The 18,666-nt window shown below is 37.7% G+C and overlaps 2 protein-coding genes across 2 annotated transcripts; both read left to right on the plus strand.

Moving 5' to 3' along the window:
* The first annotated feature begins 2,972 nt into the window (after positions 1-2,972).
* LOC101100414 (olfactory receptor 4A47) lies at positions 2,973-3,985 on the plus strand. Its single transcript, XM_003993263.3, has one exon. The coding sequence runs from the start codon at positions 2,973-2,975 to the stop codon at positions 3,900-3,902; it is 930 nt and encodes a 309-aa protein (XP_003993312.3). The 3' UTR covers positions 3,903-3,985.
* A 10,983-nt stretch (positions 3,986-14,968) lies between these two features.
* LOC101089645 (olfactory receptor 4A5-like) lies at positions 14,969-15,913 on the plus strand. Its single transcript, XM_006937314.4, has one exon. It carries the CDS (start codon positions 14,972-14,974, stop codon positions 15,911-15,913), a length of 942 nt encoding a protein of 313 aa, XP_006937376.2. The 5' UTR covers positions 14,969-14,971.
* The last annotated feature ends 2,753 nt before the right edge of the window (positions 15,914-18,666 follow it).

Raw genomic sequence — 18,666 nt, forward strand, 5'->3', positions numbered from 1 at the left:
TAGATAAATTATCCTAAGGTAATAAAGTTTTATTGTGTGTATGGATCGTAGAATTCCTTTTACATAATCTCTAGTGCAAATAAAAGCAATCTTCTGAATAATTGGAAGACCCCATGAAGAACATAGACTGATATCCAAATGAAATAAAATACATCTTCAAATAATAATGCAGATTTTTTTCTTTCTCTTGTCATACTGGATGAAAAAAAAAATTCCAGTCCCACAAATGATTAAAAACTCTTCCTTCAGATTCTGGACTTGTCTTCATGAGGTAAGACTAACAGTAAATATTGGGAACCAGGTTTGCAATTGTGTGAATTTCTTTATTATGTAAAAGTGAGATCACTTTGAGATAAAGCAAACTTTGAAAAATAAGTGACCTTGGGAAAGTTAATTAGATGTTCTGAGCCTCTGCTTGTCCACTTATGAAGTGGAGATTATAGTTCCTCTTACTGTAAATATCAACTATGATACATGAAGTTGTGAGTGTGTGATTGGAATCCACCGTAGGCATTGTGAGCTGTGGAATGATAGATCAGAATCAGATTTTATAAATAAATCATTTGAACTGCATGAGGAGAACATACTGATGTAGGCCAGAATGAAAGGAGAGGGACGTGGCAGACCAGTGCAGTGGCTCAGTAGGGAAGCGGTGGGGAGGGAAATGATAAAGTTTGTGATATATTTTAGAGGGGTTAATAAGATTTGTTAAAGGTAACAATACGTGATATGAGAGCAAGAAAGGCATGAATGGCATGGTGATATTTCTTGTCTGAGCAATGACATGGAAGGTGGTACCATTTAATGAGATGGAAACACCTATGTTTATTGCTGAACATTAAAAATTTAGTTTATAAGTACTGAATTGATATCCAGTTGGAGATGTCCAAATTTGGAGATGTTGCATGTGTGATTTTTTTTTTGAAGAGAGAGATGTGTAATTTATTTCTGTATTATTATTTTTTAATGTATTGTCAAGTTAGCTAACATAGAGTGTATACAGTGCACTCTTGGTTTTGGGGGTAGATTCCCGTGATTCATCGCTTACATACAACACCCAGTACTCATCCCAACAAGTGCCCTCCTAAATGCCCGTCACCCATTTCCCTCCTTCCCCACCCCCCCATCAACCCTCAGTTTGTTCTCTGTATGAGTCTCTTATGGTTTGCCTCCCTCTCTGTTTGAAACTATTTTTTCCCCTTCTCTCCCCACCATGGTCATCTGTTTAGTTTCTCAAGTTCCACATATGAGTGAACACATATGGTATCAGTCTTTCTTTGACTGACTTATTTCACTTAGCATAATACCCTCCAGTTCTGTCTACATTGTTGAAAATGGCAAGATTTCATTTTTTCTCATTGCCAAGTAGTATTCCATTGTATATATAAGTCACATCTTTATGCATTCATCAATTGATGGACATTTGGGCTCTTTTCATAATTTGGCTATTGTTGAAAGCCATGTGCCCCTATGAATCAGCCCTCCTGTATCCTTTGGATAAATTCCTCATAGCGCTATTGCTGGGTCATAGGGTAGTTCTATTTTCAAGTTTTTGAGGAACCTCCACACTGTTTTCCAGAGTGACTGCACCAGTTTGCATTCCCACTAACTGTGCGTGAGGGTTCCCATTTCTCCACATCCTTGCCAACATCTGTTGTTTCCTGAGTTAATTTTAGCCACTCTGACCGGTGTGAGGTGGTATCTCAATGTGGTTTTGATTTGTATTGCCCTGATGATGAGTGATGTTGAAGTTGATCATCTTTTCATTCGTCTGTTGGCCACCTGGATGTCTTCTTTGGAAAAGTGTCTTTTCATGTCTTCTGCCCATTTCTTCACTGGATTATTTGTTTTTCAGGTGTTGAGTTTGGTAAGTTCTTTATAGATTTTGGATACTAATCCTGTATCTGATATGTCACTTGCAAATATCTTCTCCCATTCCATTAGTTGCCTTTTTGTTTTGTTGATTGTTTCCTTTGTGGTGCAGAAGCTTTTTGTCTTGATGAGATCCCAGTAGTTCATTTTGCTTTTATTTCCTTTGCCTTTGGAGACATGTTGAGCAAGAAATTGATATGGCTAGGGTCAAAGAAGTTGTTACCTATTTTCTCCTTTAGGGTTTTGATGGTTCTCTGTCTCACGTTTAGGTTTTCATCCATTTTGAGTTTATTTTTGTGTATGATGTAAGAAAGTGATCCAGTTTCATTCTGCCAGTTCTCCCAGCACCATTTGCTAAAGAGACTGTCTTTTTTCCATTGGATACTCTCTTTTGTCAAAGATTAGTTGGCCATACATTTGTGGGTCCAGTTCAGCGTTTTCTATTCTATTCTATTGGTCTATGTGTCTGTTCTTGTGCCAGTACCATACTGTCTTGATATGAAGGTTAAAAATTAAGGGAGAGACACAACACTGGTGTGCTTCCCCATTGATTGGTCAGGAAAAGGGGGCATATCCAACCACGGAGAAGTATCAGTGAGGGAAGACACAATCCTTCAGTGACCTTCTATTCCTAATTTGACCTACTCACATTGAATATGTCAATTACACTATACTGGTCTCAAGTATTTCACTTTTGTGACTTTATAAACTATGTACCTTTTCATGGAATTTCCTTTCCCTCTTTTCTTGTCCTTCCACTTTTCCTTTAAAACTCAGCTAAAGCATTGCACCTCTGGGAAGACTGACTCCTGTCTGGTAGATATATTCCTACTCTGTGACCTTCACATTGTAGGGATGTTTTTATATTGTCACTTTTTGGTGATTATTATGTATGCTATCACTAAATGTAGGAAACCATGGCTTATTCAACTTGGAAATCACAATGTCTATAAAACATTTGACACAAGCAGGCACTCTTTCACATTTTTTAATTGAATGAATCAATGAAAGATTACTCTTATAATGCATTTAAAAGTTTTTTCCCTTGTTTTATAGATTTCCTGCTTCTAACATGAGAAATCACCTCCTGTGCAGATTAGATGGAAGCAAGAAACAATGTAACTTACTTTGTCCTCTTGGGTCTCACACAGGATCCAAAGGAACAGAAGGTCCTTTTTGTTATGTTCTTGCTTTTCTATATTTTCACCATGGTGGGAAATTTGCTCATTGTCATGACTGTAACTGTCAGTAAGACCCTGGGCTCGCCTATGTACTTGTTTCTTGCTAACTTATCATTTATGGATGTCACTTATTCGTCTTGCATTTCCCCAAGATTGATTTCGGACTTGTTCTTTGGGGAAAACATCATATCCTTCCAATCTTGTATGACCCAACTATTTGTAGAGCACTTTTTTGGTGGATCAGAGGTTTTTCTTCTGCTGGTGATGGCCTATGACCGCTATGTGGCCATTTGTAAGCCCTTGCATTATTTGGTTATCATGAGACAGTGGGTGTGTGTTGTGCTCCTGGTAGGGTCCTGGGTTGGGGGTTTTATGCATTCAGTAATTCAAGTTAGCACTATTTATGGGATCCCATTCTGTGGCCCTAATATCATTGATCATTTTTCCTGTGATATGTACCCCTTACTGAAACTGGTCTGTACTGACACCCATGTCATTGGCCTGTTAGTGGCGGCCAACGGAGGACTGATTTGCACAATTGTGTTTGTGCTCTTGCTCATCTCTTATGGTGTCATCTTGCACTCTCTAAAGAACCTTAGTCCAGAAGGGAGGCAGAAAGCCCTCCAGACCTGTGGTGCCCACATCACTGTGGTGGTCTTCTTCTTCGTCCCGTGTATTTTCATGTACATGAGACCTGCCAAGACCTTCCCCGTTGACAAGTTATTGAGTGTGTTTTATACAGTCATAACCCCCATGCTGAACCCCCTGATCTACACTCTGAGAAATTCTGAGATGACGAATGCTATGAAGAAACTCTGGAGGAGAAATGTTATATCTTTCAGTAGATAAGTGTATGATCCACGATGAAGAAAATAATTTAACATTTGTGCCCATCTCCTCAAATGTTAACGTCTGTTTTACTGTAAATGCACTTACAGTAGGAGTCAATAAATAATATGTAATTGAGTAGTCAATGAAAGTTTTATAGTTACACTAATTGTTATGTATTTATTTTTTTATTCATGTAAAATTAATATAAAGTGTTATATTAGTTTCACATGCACTATATAATGATTTAACAATTCTATACATAGTGCTCATCATGAGAAGTATACTCTTAATCTCCAGATGTAATGAAGTAACCAATGACATTTTTGTAGTTCCACTAATATTTCTTTCAAAAAATTTTAATGCTTTATTTATTTTTGAGAGACAGAGAGGGAAAGTGAGAGGGGGGAGGGGCAGAAAGAGAAGGAGACACAGACTCCAAAGCAGACTTTAAGCTCTGAGCTGTCACCTTAGAGCCCCACGTGGGACTTGAGCCCATGAATAGCAAGATCACAACCTGAGCCCAAGTTAGACACTTAACTGAGCCACCCAGGTGTTCCTAGTTACATGCATTTTTAATTATTGGCTATACTTAATTTATTACTTTCATTCGAATTCTTATTTTTATACTTAGTTGGATTGATTTTCTTCTTTAGCATACAGTGTTTTATTAGCTTCATATGTGCAATGTAGTGATTCAGCAATTCCATTCATCACCTGGTGCTCAATATAATACGTGCATACCTTAATCCCCATCACCTCTTTAACCCAACCCTGCTTCTCCTCTGGTAACCATCAGTTCTCTATGATTAAGAGTCTATATCTTGATTTGTATCTCTCTCTCTCTTTCTCTCTCTCTCTCTCTTTTTCCCTTTGCTCATTTATTTTGTTTCTCAAATTCCACATGAATGAAATCATGTGGTATTTTTCTCTCTCTGAATTATTTTGTTTGGCACTATACTCTCTAGCTTCATCCATGTCATTGCAAATATATATATATATATATATATATATATATATATATATATATATAAAGGCAGACCTTTACCCATCCCTCACATAGTCCCAGGTCTTCTTACATACATAGTTATTGTATTAAGATTGTTATTGCCTCTAAAATTGGTCTATTAAAATCTTTGCTAATAAAACATATGTGTTCATGTTTATGTCCTTGTGTATAACTTTTACATTTCCTACTCAGCCTCCTGAAGTCCTTTCCACACCTGTCTATAGATGTAACCAATTCTCAGGTTGCTCATACTGCTTAAAACTTCTTTATGAAGATACAGTAAAATTAGTGTTTCCAGTCCTTGCCATATTTTCCCCAATTTTTTTTTGTTACCTATAGCTCTGCAATGAAGTCTTATTGAAATTGTGTAAGTATGAGTTTTTAGAAGTGGAACTCTTGGATCAATTGGTATACATATTTAAATGTTGATGTTTGTACTTATTGCCCAAATACTGTCCATAAGCTCATACCAAACTACACTACTTCCATAAGTCTAAAAATGCCCGTCCAGCTTCATAGATGTGTCTATATATGAACACAGAGGTCTGTATCTGACAGCGCATGGGTCAGTATCTGACTATGCATATGAATGCTTATGGGTATGTATATGTATTTGATATGATCACACACAGGTTTGTATGTATTTACACACAGGGCTATATCTTGCGACACACAGGTCTGAATCTGAGCACATATGAATTTTGGCAGGACTTGACTGAACAATTTTTCTGTTCCATATGGCATGGACTGAGCTCCCTCGGCTTTTAGGGAGTATTTTGGATGACTTTTCTCCTGTGAGTGGTGCCTTGGTAGGGATAGCTAGAAGACCAGGCTCTCCTGGCTCCTTCTCCTTGCATGTAGCCTGTCTCTCCAGTGAGTTTGTCAGACTTGTAAAATGGCAGTTCAGGACTTTGGGAGGGAGGGCACAGAAAGTCTTAAGCCAGTTAAGATCTCATCCCATCCTGACATCAGCTTGAAATTCAGGATCTCGAGTTCTAGATCCAGACTGCATCTGACCAAATGAAAAGACAACCTATGGAATGGGGGAAAATATTTGCAAGTCTTATACCTCACAAGGGGTTAATATCCAAATTGTATGAGGAACTTATACAACCAATAGGAAAAACAAAACAAAACAAAACAAAACAAAACAAAACTGATTAAAAACTAGACAATGGATCTGAATAGACATTTTCCAAAGAAGACATACAAATGACCAATAGGAACATGGAAGGGTGCTTAATATTATTAATCACTATGGAAATGTAATTCAAACTACAATGAGATATCACCTCATACTTGTTAAGATGGGTGTTATCAAAAAGAGAAGAGATTACATTTGCTGGTGAGGATGTAGATAAAAGGGATCCTTAGTTCACTGTCTTTGGGTATGTAAAATTTTCTACCACTCTGGAAAAAAGTATGGAGATTGCTCAAAAAGTGAAATAGAGCTACCATAATATCCAGAAATTCCACTTCTGTGCATATATCCAAGATATGAAATCAGAATCTTGAGGAGATATCTTCACTCTCATGTTTGTGGCAGTATTTTCACAATAGTCAAGACATGGAAACAATCTAAGCATCCATTGATGGATGAATGGAAAAAGAACAGTGGTATATACATACAAGAGAATATATTAAGGTATAAAAAAGAAGAAAATCCTGCCAATTGCAACACCGTGATAGACTCTGAGGGCATTATGCTAAGTGAAATAAGTGACACAGAGAAAGACAGATACTCTATCATCTCATTTATATGTGGTATTGAAAAAACCAATTTATAGAAGGCAAGAGAATGGTGGTTTCCAGGGCCTGGCGGGTGGGGGAAATTTGTCAATGTTAGTTAAAGGGTACACGTTTCTAGGTATAAGTTGGATAAGTTTTGGGGAGCTAATGTATAGCAGGGTACAGTAGTTAACAATAATGTATTATATAGAAATAGTTGCTGAGCGAGTGAATCTTAAATGTGCTCATCCCCCACAAAAATTCCAGTTATGTGAGGTGACATACGTGTTAACTACCCTTATTGTGGTAATCATTTTGCAATGTATGTATATGTCAGATCAACATGTTGTACACCTTAAACTTACACAAGGTTGTATATCAGTTGTGTCCAATAACCCTGTGAAAACACAAGTAAATGAAATTAGACTTTGTGAATTGAAAAAAGAAAGTCTAAGAACTAGAGACTTGCTCTTTCTTCCCTGTGTCCTGCATATGTTTTGGAGGTGGACAACCTAGTTAAGAGAATTTATGAGACACACCTTAAATCTTTCCGAAGTCTCACTAGGGTCTTACATCTACAACACTGAGATGATTTTTCTTCCGGTGCCATTTCTTACTCTGAGAGCTTTTTTGCTCTTTGGAGACGCTATGGATGAGAACCAGCTTTATACCAGAACCCAGCAGGTCTTGAATCCTTACATGTTTCTCCTGAATTCTGCTTGAGAACTTGATAACAGTCATGCTTTTAACTCACCTCTATATCTCTTTTTTTGAGGTTAGTTTATTGATTTTGAGAGAGACAGAGACACCATGAGTTGGGGAGGGGCAGAGAGAGAGGGAGAGAGAGAATTCCAAGACCCAACATGGGGCTCAAGTTCACAAAACCACAAGATCATGACCTGAGCTGAAACCAAGAGTCAGATTCTCAACTGACAGCCACCGAGGCACCCCTCACCTCTCTTTACCCATCCTTCAACATATCATATACGGCTGAGGAACCAGCTGGCTTATTCAGTATTATACTTGGAAATCACAGTCAAATCCACCTGCTCCCCCACCTGTTCCTATTTTCCACACTACTACAGGTGAGGGTATTACCAAACTTTGCTAGCACTTGGTAACATGAATCACTTTCTCTTCAGCCTCCAAGCACAGTCCACCCTGTCCTTCAACAAAGCTTTACCTACAGATGCCTCGAAGCCCTTACAGCCCCAGCAACTCCTGGGGCCAGGGTCAATGCCATGTACTTTACATTTCTGTTATGGAAGCACCACAGTTCCAGCTTCCACTCTTTGCTCTGCTTATCTTTTGCTACATGGCATAAGACTTTGAAATGTTGTGACTTAAAGCCACAACCATTTAAATTTGCCTCACAATATTGTGGACCAGCAATTCTGGCAGAGGTTAGCTGGGTATTTTTTCTGCTTCATGTGGCATGGACTGGAGTCCCTCTGTGGTATTCAACTGATAACTGAGGGGTCTACAGGATTCAGAGCAGCTTCATTCCTATTCAAAGTGGCTTGGAAGTGGTGACTGGAAAGAACCCACCGGTCCCTCTCCCTATCCAGTTAAATGTAGGACCACAGTCAGGATAGTCAGACTTTTAAAATTTAAGTATAAGTTGGTTAGCACATAGTGTAATAGTTTCAGGAGTAGAATTTAATGATACATCACTTACATATAACACCCAGTGTTCATCCCAACAAGTGCCCTCCTTAATGCTCATCACCCATTTAGCCCATCTCTCCCCCCACCTCCCCTCCAGCGACCCTCACTTTGTTCTCTGCATTGAAGAGTATCTTATGGTTCGCCTCCCTCTCCATTTGTATCTTCTTTTTCCTTCCCTTCACCTATGTTCATCTGCTTTGTTTCTTAAATCCCACATCTGAGTGAAATCATGTGATATTTGTCTTTCTCGGACTGACTTATTTTGCTTAGCATAATACACTAGTTCCCACCACATTGCTGCAAATAGTAAGGTTTCATTCTTTTCGATCACTGAGTAATATTCCATTATATATATATATATATATATATATATATATATGTTCCATGTGTGTGTATATATATATATATATATATATATATTCCATTGTATTCCATTGTATATATTCCATTGTATATATATTCCATATATATTCCATATATATATTCCATTGTGTATATATATATTCCATATATATATATATATATATATATATATATATATATATATATGCCACATCTTCTTTATTCAGCAGTTGATGGACATTTGGGCTCTTTCCATAATTTGGGTACTGTTAGAAACATTGGAGTGCATGTGAACCTTCGAATCAGTATTTTTGTATCCTTTAGATAAATACTTAGTAGTGCAATTTGCTGGGTTGTAGTGGAGTTCTATTTTTAATTTTTTGAGGAACCTCTATACTGTTTTCAAATTGTTGCACGATTTTGCATTCCCACCAACAGTGCAAAAGTGTCCCCCTTTCTCCGCATTCACACCAACATCTGTTGTTTCCTAAGTTGTTAATTTTAACCATTTTGACAGGTGTGAGGTGGTGTCTCTTTGTGGTTTTGATTTGTATTTCTCTGATGATGAGTGACGTTAAACATCTTTTCATGTGTCTGTTAGCCATCTGGAAATCTTCTTTGGAAAAGTGTCTATTCGTGTCTTCTGCCCATTTCTTCACTGGATTATTTGTATTGGGTGTTGAGTTGGGTAAGTTCTTTATAGATTTTGGATATTAACCCTTCGTCCGATATGTCATTTGCAAATATCTTCTTCATTCCATCAGTTGTCTTTTAGTTTTGCTGATTAATGAATCTTTATCTATGATCTAGTAAATGCAATTTAGTAATTTAGTAAACTAGTAAAGTATCTATGATCTAGTAAATGCAATATATAACTAAACATATGTGGAGATCAAGATGCTCAGTGGAGCCCATTGTAAGCCAGGGAAAATGAGTAAGTGTGGAAGCCCTCAGAGATTTGATGTACAAGCAGGCTCTTGTTGGAAAATAATTTGTTTCTTATAGAAACAGTTACTCAATTGACCCTGGAATGAAATTAAGGGACTGAATTAATGAACTGAAAATCATTATGGTGTCAGTTGACATAGATTAAGGCTTTGATAAACAGCATCCACAGCGACCCAGAGTCCGGAACCGTGATTAGCTATCTTGTCAACAATTGCAGTGTTAACCTCAGTGACTTCCCTCATCCCAGGGCCTTCTGCCTCTGAGCCTCAGGATTTCATAAACAGAGATTCTAACAGCTAGAAGAAAGACCTCCTTTGCTGAGGATACGATTGGATACGTAAGCCTGAGACTGGTTCTCCTTTAATGCCGGCTTAAATATGACTTCCCTTACCTAAATCTTTCCTACTATAAACTCACAATTTATCATTTGTTTAACTTTTTTTTTCTGTTTCAATTATATGCTTTTCACATATTTGACTGTCTGTGCCTCTTTCTTGGCAAGAACCAAGTCACTCTTTCTCTAGAGATTGTTCTAGGGGAGAAAAACTGTCCAGAAGTGTTTACTTTATTTGAATTTGTTGCACATATTCTAATAAACTAAACTATAATGACCTTACATTCTCTTTCATTAAAAACAGCAATGACATAGAAATCCATAGGCTGTGTCTGCACATAGTAATGGGAGGATTATTTTCCTGACACACTGGCCCAAGAGATTTCTGACAACTCAAATATCTGCGCAGGATGGAGTTTTTGTTAATTACCTAGATGGTTTTTCGTTATATTTTCCTGTGTATAAATATCCCTCATTACTTGTATGAGGGAAGAGCCCTTACATATGGAAGAGCCCAATTCTCTTGGATGAAAAGTGGGGAAAGGTAGAAACATGTCTTCTGTTAGGGAAGAAGTCACCTTAAGGATACGTATGTTTTGAATGAGTGAACAGGTAGAGTTTTCTCTCACCTGAGAGACTGCTCAGTCATTGGTCTTCCAGGAAGCAAATTCCAGAATTTTTGTTGTTAGGCACAGAGACATGTTAATGTACAGAGACATAAATGTTATCCCAATCCTCAAAAGAAAATATTTTTTTGTTGTCTCATCATAAATGTCTAATAAGAGATTTATTTAACTAATTTGAGGTTATAAAATTTTGGGCATTTTTATGTTGACAAATAACAGGCTTGTCCAAGTTAATTTCTACTAATCAGGATAATTTTTGTATGGCCTTTTGGACATAGCAATTTTGTTTTGCTTTGAGGTCATTTTCCCAGCAAGTGAGAATGTTCAACTATATTTGCACAGTAAATATGTTGTATTTATGTGTCTTTATAACCTAGACATCCACATTGGATAATTCTACACTTATCTGAAAGACTGAGACGTTGGGGAACCTTCATGGAAATGTAGAAAGTGTGGCCACTTGGAACTGTTTTTAGATGCACTGATCAGGCATATATTATTATGTGTTCTATGGTCACCCACAGTTCTGTGAAGTATCTACAATTACTCACAGTGAGAGAAGCACTATTTTAATGACCAAAGAAACGACCCAAGAGGTGAGTCCTTAAAACAACCAAGGGATATGCAATGAAAATTCATGTAATATATTTAATGTAGCTAATGTCTTAAATACCATATATTTTGATTGGAGAAAGACTGGATTGAGGAAATTAAGCTAGCAAAACTGAAGTTAGCCAGTGTATCTAAAATGTATTTGGTATTAGTATTATAACCTGACAGATTTTTATTGTCCATTTAGCCAAATAACAAAGAGGAACACATAATGCATTTGAAATAAACTAACGGAATTATAAAGTAGGTTCATGGGCTATTTTACATAGCATGTTAATATTTGTAATTACTGTTAGATATATAAATTAGAGAATTTAAAATTGTATATCATATCAAGTGTGTTAGAATATAGAGGAATAAATAAATGCCTATTCTGTTCTGGAAGCTTGATGTGCACTGTTATGTGTGAATCTTAAAATTTTCATTGGTACTATGTTGCTGCATATTCATGAAGAAATTCATGCTCGTGAGTAACTTTTGGCCATTGAGAGAGACATAAAACTGTAATTTGTGGGGCGCCTGGGTGGCGCAGTCGGTTAAGCGTCCAACTTCAGCCAGGTCACGATCTCGCGGTCCGTGAGTTCGAGCCCCGCGTCAGGCTCTGGGCTGATGGCTCAGAGCCTGGAGCCTGTTTCCGATTCTGTGTCTCCCTCTCTCTCTGCCCCTCCCCTGTTCACGCTCTGTCTCTCTCTGTCCCAAAAATAAATAAATGTTGAAAAAAAAATTTAAAAAAAAATTTAAAAAACCCTGTAATTTGTAAAATACTATAGTATTTTTGTTACCATGGGATTTTAATTTATCTTTTAAAAGATATATTCATAACAAACTATGTAAATTATATCCTTTAAGTAGAGCTGTGTTTACTTAATGGTTTCAGTTATTAAAGCCTAGTAAGTCTATCTGTCCGTTTTTATAGTATGAAATCTTTGATGACTTAAACTCTGGAGAATAGTTTATATGCCTCATTCCTACATGTGAATAATTTAACTGGCTAGTAGAAGATTTATCTTGGTGAAATCCAAAGTGGGGATTAATAAGAGTGAAGAACACTATTTCCTGCAGAAAAATAATGAATGAAAAATAAGAATTATATATAGACTGCCTTGTAGTGTTATGTTCTTGAACAGGAGTGGCTCTATCAATCTAGAACTCCCACGATGATAGCACCCCCCAACCAAATGGAGTAACGATGTGAATGAAGCATGGAGATCATTTGTCACACCTGGCTTCTAAGGAAAGCTCAAGCTTTTTCTTCACGTGTCCTCCCCTCCCAAATCCATGGGATTGGAATCAACTTGTCTATATATGAGGTTTAGTTAATTCTTTAATTTCCTTGAGCACTGAATAACCCAAAAGTTTGGGCTTGTGTCTGTATCTGTACAATTCTTCTCTCATTTAATTTTGTCCTTCCCTTCAGATGTAGGGTCTCTAAGGAATCAGTGCTTTTATTCTTTTTGAATTTTTTTTTCCTTACCAAGAAGTGCTCTGTGTTCAATTGCTATGACTTCCCAGGATGCCTCCTGAGTGACCCCTGGAAGGCTCAGGGGATTTGCCTTCTAGCACTTCTAGCACTTCCTCACTAAAGGAAAACTTTCAGAATAAGATTTTTTAAAAAAGTTATTTACTTATTTTGAGCGAGAGAGTATGAGTGAGGGAGGGGCGGAGAGAGGAGAGAGAGAATTGTAAACAGGCTCTGTGCTCTCAGCGCAGAGCCTAATTTGGGGCTCGATCCGACCAACTGTGAGATCATGACCTGAGCTGAAAACAAGAGTTGGACGCTTACTGACTGAGCTGCCCAGGCACCCCTGAATAATATTTTTAAAAGAATACTAACCTCACTTATTACATTAATATTCTTTTTTACCTGAGGATATTCATATCTTCAATATTATTTCTCCTCTCTGATTTGATAATTCCTTTCTTTCATTTTCTACCTTTTTTCTCCAGTTTTCTGCTTGCTTCTAGACAAGTCACATTTCATCATATGTAAATAATACTGCTCATATGTAATAAAATGGGTAATTCCTAAGGCATACAAACCTATCCTATGCACAGCAAGTGGTTCATGAGTTAGAGGTGCAATATTCTTTTTACCTGGGACTATGTCTATGATACTTACTAAATTGACAAAGATTCAGATGATTTGTTCTGATACAACTTAATAGGGAAACATTCAAGAACATTAATCATAGTACAATTTACTGAGCCTTTAAATAGGTGCCAGGCAGGTTCCGGATGCTTTATTTGTAATAAAACAACAAACTTAAGAAGTAGAAACTGTTGCTCTCCCCATTCTACAAATCATGAAACTGGGACACAGAGAGGTTAAGTTGCCCAACATTGCCCAGATGGCACATGGCAGAGCTGGGATTCCAACACAGGCAATGAAGTTCCAGAACCCACATTATTCACCACTGCACTACACTCCCTCTCCAAGGATGTTTTGGGTCTTAACTAGGTGCACACTGAATGAGAAACTTGTAGTCATGGTTTGATCTTGGTAATGATCAAGTCCCAGTTGCCACTGGCTAGCCTTTCTCAAGTAACAGTAACAAGCTTGGAAATTTTAATGTAATTATAAAAATATGAAAATAGAAGGAAATGTCAGCAGAATAGAAGTAACTATTTCTTCTAACTGTGTCAGCAGAATAGAAGGGGTGGGGCTGCACAAAGGTCTCACAGAGCACTGGACTGGAAAGGATTCTGAGGTGGATGAGTTTGACCCCCTTAGTTTCCAATGAGCAAGCTGAGACAGGCTTGTAAGACATTTAGAAGGTGACTCAAACCCATGCCTTCTTACACTGAGCTTGGACTTTTCCCCCGAGGGTGCTGTTTTTTGCAACCTGGGCAACGAAGTTGTATTTTTGAGTGCTCTCAGTACCTAAGAAGCATTATAAGTGAAACCATGTCCTATTGTACCCTACCCCTCTTTTCAGCGTCTGTTTCTCTTCCCTCAATACCTAGCTCATGCCAAGAGTTTTTAAAAAAAAATACCAGGTGCTAATGTAACAATTTGTGAAAATCACAAGTCTCTCCAGTTCAGTTCAAATGTATTTGCTGAAAATCTAGAGAGTTACTTGTGTTAAGATATTGTGGGGTGGGCAAACATTAAGTGGAGAGAACTCCAACTCCTTACAAAGCTGATCGAGAATCATACCAAGTCATTGTAATAGGGAACAATGTGCTAAATAGTTTTGCAGTTATTTGATACAGTTAAATCTAGTCTTTACATCAGAGTCTAGTCTGAACATCTAATAGTGGAATGTAATAGTATTATTAAGTGAATTATTACACAAGAGATGCTATTTTTGGTGCTGGATACATCACACTGTAAAGGTACTCACTGCAACTACATACTACCACCTCAAAAGTCTGACTCTATGCTGATTTATGTAGCGTTTATTGCCACCAGCAGAAAGTAAGTTTCTGGAGAGCAGGGATCCTTTCCTTGTTTGTGACTGCTGACTTCTGTGCCAAGAACAGACATAGTTTAAATAAGGCTATAATAAATCTATGTTGATAGCTGAGCTTTTGATTACTCCTCTCTATAGACGATCCCCTAAGACTTAGAGATAGAACTTCTTTCTTGTAGGACAACAAGATCATCTGAAGACAAATAGGACCATCAAGGGAAGGTGTAACAGGCATTTTGGAAGAACTCAATAGTTACCACTGTTTATTGTGTATAAACCGCTGTAGGAAAGACTTAATGATGAAGATGTGCTCTTAACAATGGACGTATTTATAGTCATGTTCACGATTCCATTACAGATTGCATTGTCCTGAGCTCTCATCCCTGAAACAGGCCATATAGAAAGAGGAAATGGGAAATAGTAACAATGTGACAGAATTTGTCCTCCTTGGCCTCACCCGGGATCCTGAAGGGCAAAAAGCATTATTTGTCATGATTTTACTGACCTACATTGTGACAATAATGAGCAACCTGCTCATTGTGGTGACTGTTTTTGGCAGCCCCTCTCTGGGCTCCCCCATGTACTTCTTCCTCACCTATCTGTCACTCATGGATGTTGTTTATTCCACTGCCATCTCTCCCAAATTGATTATAGACTTACTCTGTGACAAAAAGACAATTTCCTTCCCAGCTTGCATGGGCCAGCTCTTCCTAGAACACTTGTTTGGGGGTTCTGAGGTCTTCCTCCTGATTGTGATGGCCTATGATCGCTATGTGGCCATCTGTAGGCCGCTGCATTACTTGACTATCATGAATCGACAGGTTTGCATTCTGCTGTTGGTGGTGGCCTGGGTTGGAGGTCTTATGCACTCTATGGTTCAACTTCTCTTTGTGTACAGCCTCCCGTTTTGTGGCCCCAATGTCATTGATCACTTCATCTGTGACATGTACCCATTACTGGAACTTGCCTGCACTGACACCTACTTAATAGGCCTCACTGTTGTTGCCAATGGTGGAGCCATCTGCATGGTCATCTTTATCCTTCTGCTCATCTCGTATGGAGTCATTCTAAATTCTCTTAAAAGTCACAGTCCAGAAGGGAGGCGCAAAGCCCTGTCCACCTGCAGTTCCCACACCACAGTGGTTGTCCTCTTTTTTGTTCCCTGCATTTTCATGTATGTTAGACCTGTTTCCAACTTGTCCATTGATAAATCCATAACTCTGGTTTATACAGTTATCACTCCCATGTTAAATCCGTTAATATACACCTTGAGAAATTCGGAGATGAAAAATGCTATGGAAAAATTCTGGTGTAAAAATGTAACCAAAAGTAAAATAAGCATGTGTCACTGACACTGAACACATTTATGGTTAATTCTGAAGCAACAAAAAGGTACTAAATTCTGACAATGGATTTAGTAAATTCAGTGGATTCTCTAGAGATGTTTCTCTTTATTTACACAAAGTCATCAAGAAGTGGAATGGATTGTCTTTTGAGGTAATAATCAACCTAATAGGGAAATTCTGGAGGTTGAATAAAATTTGTCCCATTACAAGTAAAAATACAATTAATTTCACCTCGTAGCCTTATTTTTCTTGGTTTATATTGAAATGGAACTTCAGAAACAATAGTTTTTAAATTAAAAAAAATGTCTTTTTATTTTGAGAGAGAGGAGAAAGTGAGCATGAGTTGAGGAGGGGCAGATAGAGAGGGAGAGAGAAAATCCCCAGCAGGTTCTGCACTGCCAGCAAGGAGCCCAATGCAGAGCTTGAACCCATGAACCATGAGACCATGACCTGAGCTGATATCAAGAGTCAGACGCTTAACCAACTGAACCATCTAGGCACCCGAAGAGTTTTAAATTTTTAATTTTTTTTCAACGTTTATTTATTTTTGGGACAGAGAGAGACAGGGCATGAACGGGGGAGGGGCAGAGAGAGAGGGAGACACAGAATTGGAAACAGGCTCCAGGCTCTGAGCCATCAGCCCAGAGCCTGATGCAGGGCTCGAACTCACGGACCGCGAGATCGTGACCTGGCTGAAGTCGGACGCTTAACCGACTGCGCCACCCAGGCGCCCCAAGTTTTAAAATTTTAAATGTGAAACAACGTACTTTTGAAAATTTACTTTCACCCAAACTAAAGAGAAAGTAATTTGGCTAATACTTAGAACAAATTACTGGGGCCAAAAGAGTGGTGTATAAATTTTAATGCTCATTATTCTATCAGCACAGAAACTTTCTGTAGCTGCAATATGCATCTTGTCCTTAAGATGATTTCCATTCCTCAGGTCAATGCCTATGCTTTTGCAGTTCAGGACATTTAAATGGGAGATGTTATTGTGTTTGGTTAGATGCTATCAGTGAGAAATTTTGTTAAAAATTTAACAAAGGGATGTTAAAAGGGATGTTGTATGTTTTTCCAGTTTGTTATGAGCCTGTATGGGGATGGTTGATGATGAAAACAGATTCTAGTTCCTAATTTGAGCACAGAAAACCATACTAATTCAATTATAAATATATTTTATGCTTTTCCTCATTAGCTGTTATGTGCATTTTGTTGCCATTCTTCAACAAGAAGATAGAACCTACTTTGTCTTCATGATACTAAAGATATGGGTAAAGATATGTTTTATTTTGCATAACAGTGTTTCCCCCAAAAGTTGTATTCAACTTAAGTATTTTGTCCTGATAGACCTAATAATGATTTACTTTGGAATAAACAAAATTTTGTTTTTCACTGTTATGTGTAAAAATCGACAACAGGTTTTTCTGTCTGCAGCCCATCCCTAAACACTGCAAACTAGGAAGAAAATGAACTTGCTTTCATTGTAACATGGAACATCATCATGCTTTGGAAGAGTTTTCTTTTCTAACTAAAAAAAGATTTTATAACTTTTCTTATTTTAAAATTTTATTATTTTTCACGCATATTGAATGATATATGCAATTTACTTTTACATGTGATAGCCTCTTAACCTTGAATGTGATCAATATCATTGAAACTACCTGTGCATACTTCCCTGATAGCATTCATCTGCCTCTTCCCAGAGGTAATCTTAATGCTGAATTTTGGATAATCATAGTTAGAAACAGTTTAACTACATATGTATGTATCCTGAACATATATTGTATAGAGTTTCCTGCCTTTATTGAAATTATACTAAGTATTGCATAGTTTTCTGAATCTTACTTTTTTTTTTCAACGTTTATTAATTTTTGGGACAGAGAGAGACAGAGCATGAACAGGGGAGGGGCAGAGAGAGAGAGGGAGACACAGAATCGGAAACAGGCTCCAGGCTCTGAGCCATCAGCCCAGAGCCCGACGCGGGGCTCGAACCCACGGACTGCGAGATCGTGACCTGGCTGAAGTCGGATGCTCAACCGACTGCACCACCCAGGCGCCCCTGAATCTTAATTTTTTAATTTAAGTTTTTAATTTTAATTCCAGTATGGTTAACATACAGTGTTATATTAGTTTCAGGTGTATGAGATAGGGATTCACTATTTCTATACGTTACTCAGTGCTCATCATGAGAAGAGTACTCTTTAATCCCCATTACCTATTTCACCCATCCCTCCATCCATTTCTCCTCTGGTAATCCATCAGTTTGTTCCTAAAGTTGAGTCTGTTTCTTGGTTTCTTTCTCTTTTTTCCTTTGCTCATTTCTTTTGTTTCTTAAATTCCACATATGAGTGAAATTATATGGTATTTGTCTTTCTCTGACTTATTTCACTTAGCATTATACTCTCTGGATCCATCCATATTGTTGAAAATGGCAAGATTTCTTTCTTCTTCTGGGTGAATAACATTCCATTGTGTATATGTACACACACACGTGCGCACACACACACACACACACACACACACACTACTTCTTTATCCATTCATCTGTTGATGGACACTTGGGCTGCTTCCATAATTTGGCTATTGTAAATAATGCTGCAATAAACATAGGGTGCATGTATCCCTTTGTTTTAGCGTTTTTGTATTTTGGGGGTAAATACCCAGTAGTGTGATTACTGGATTATAGGGTAGTTCTATTTTTTAACATTTTGAGGAAAACATTTTGTTTGCCATAATGGCTGCACAACTTTGCATTCCCA

This window comes from Felis catus, chromosome D1, assembly GCF_018350175.1.
Source record: "Felis catus isolate Fca126 chromosome D1, F.catus_Fca126_mat1.0, whole genome shotgun sequence".
NCBI lineage: Eukaryota > Metazoa > Chordata > Mammalia > Carnivora > Felidae > Felis > Felis catus.

Bases quoted from the DNA above. Each gene is read 5' to 3' on its own strand.
- LOC101089645 (XM_006937314.4), top strand. From the start codon at position 14,972: ATGGGAAATAGTAACAATGTGACAGAATTTGTCCTCCTTGGCCTCACC.
- LOC101100414 (XM_003993263.3), top strand. From the start codon at position 2,973: ATGGAAGCAAGAAACAATGTAACTTACTTTGTCCTCTTGGGTCTCACA.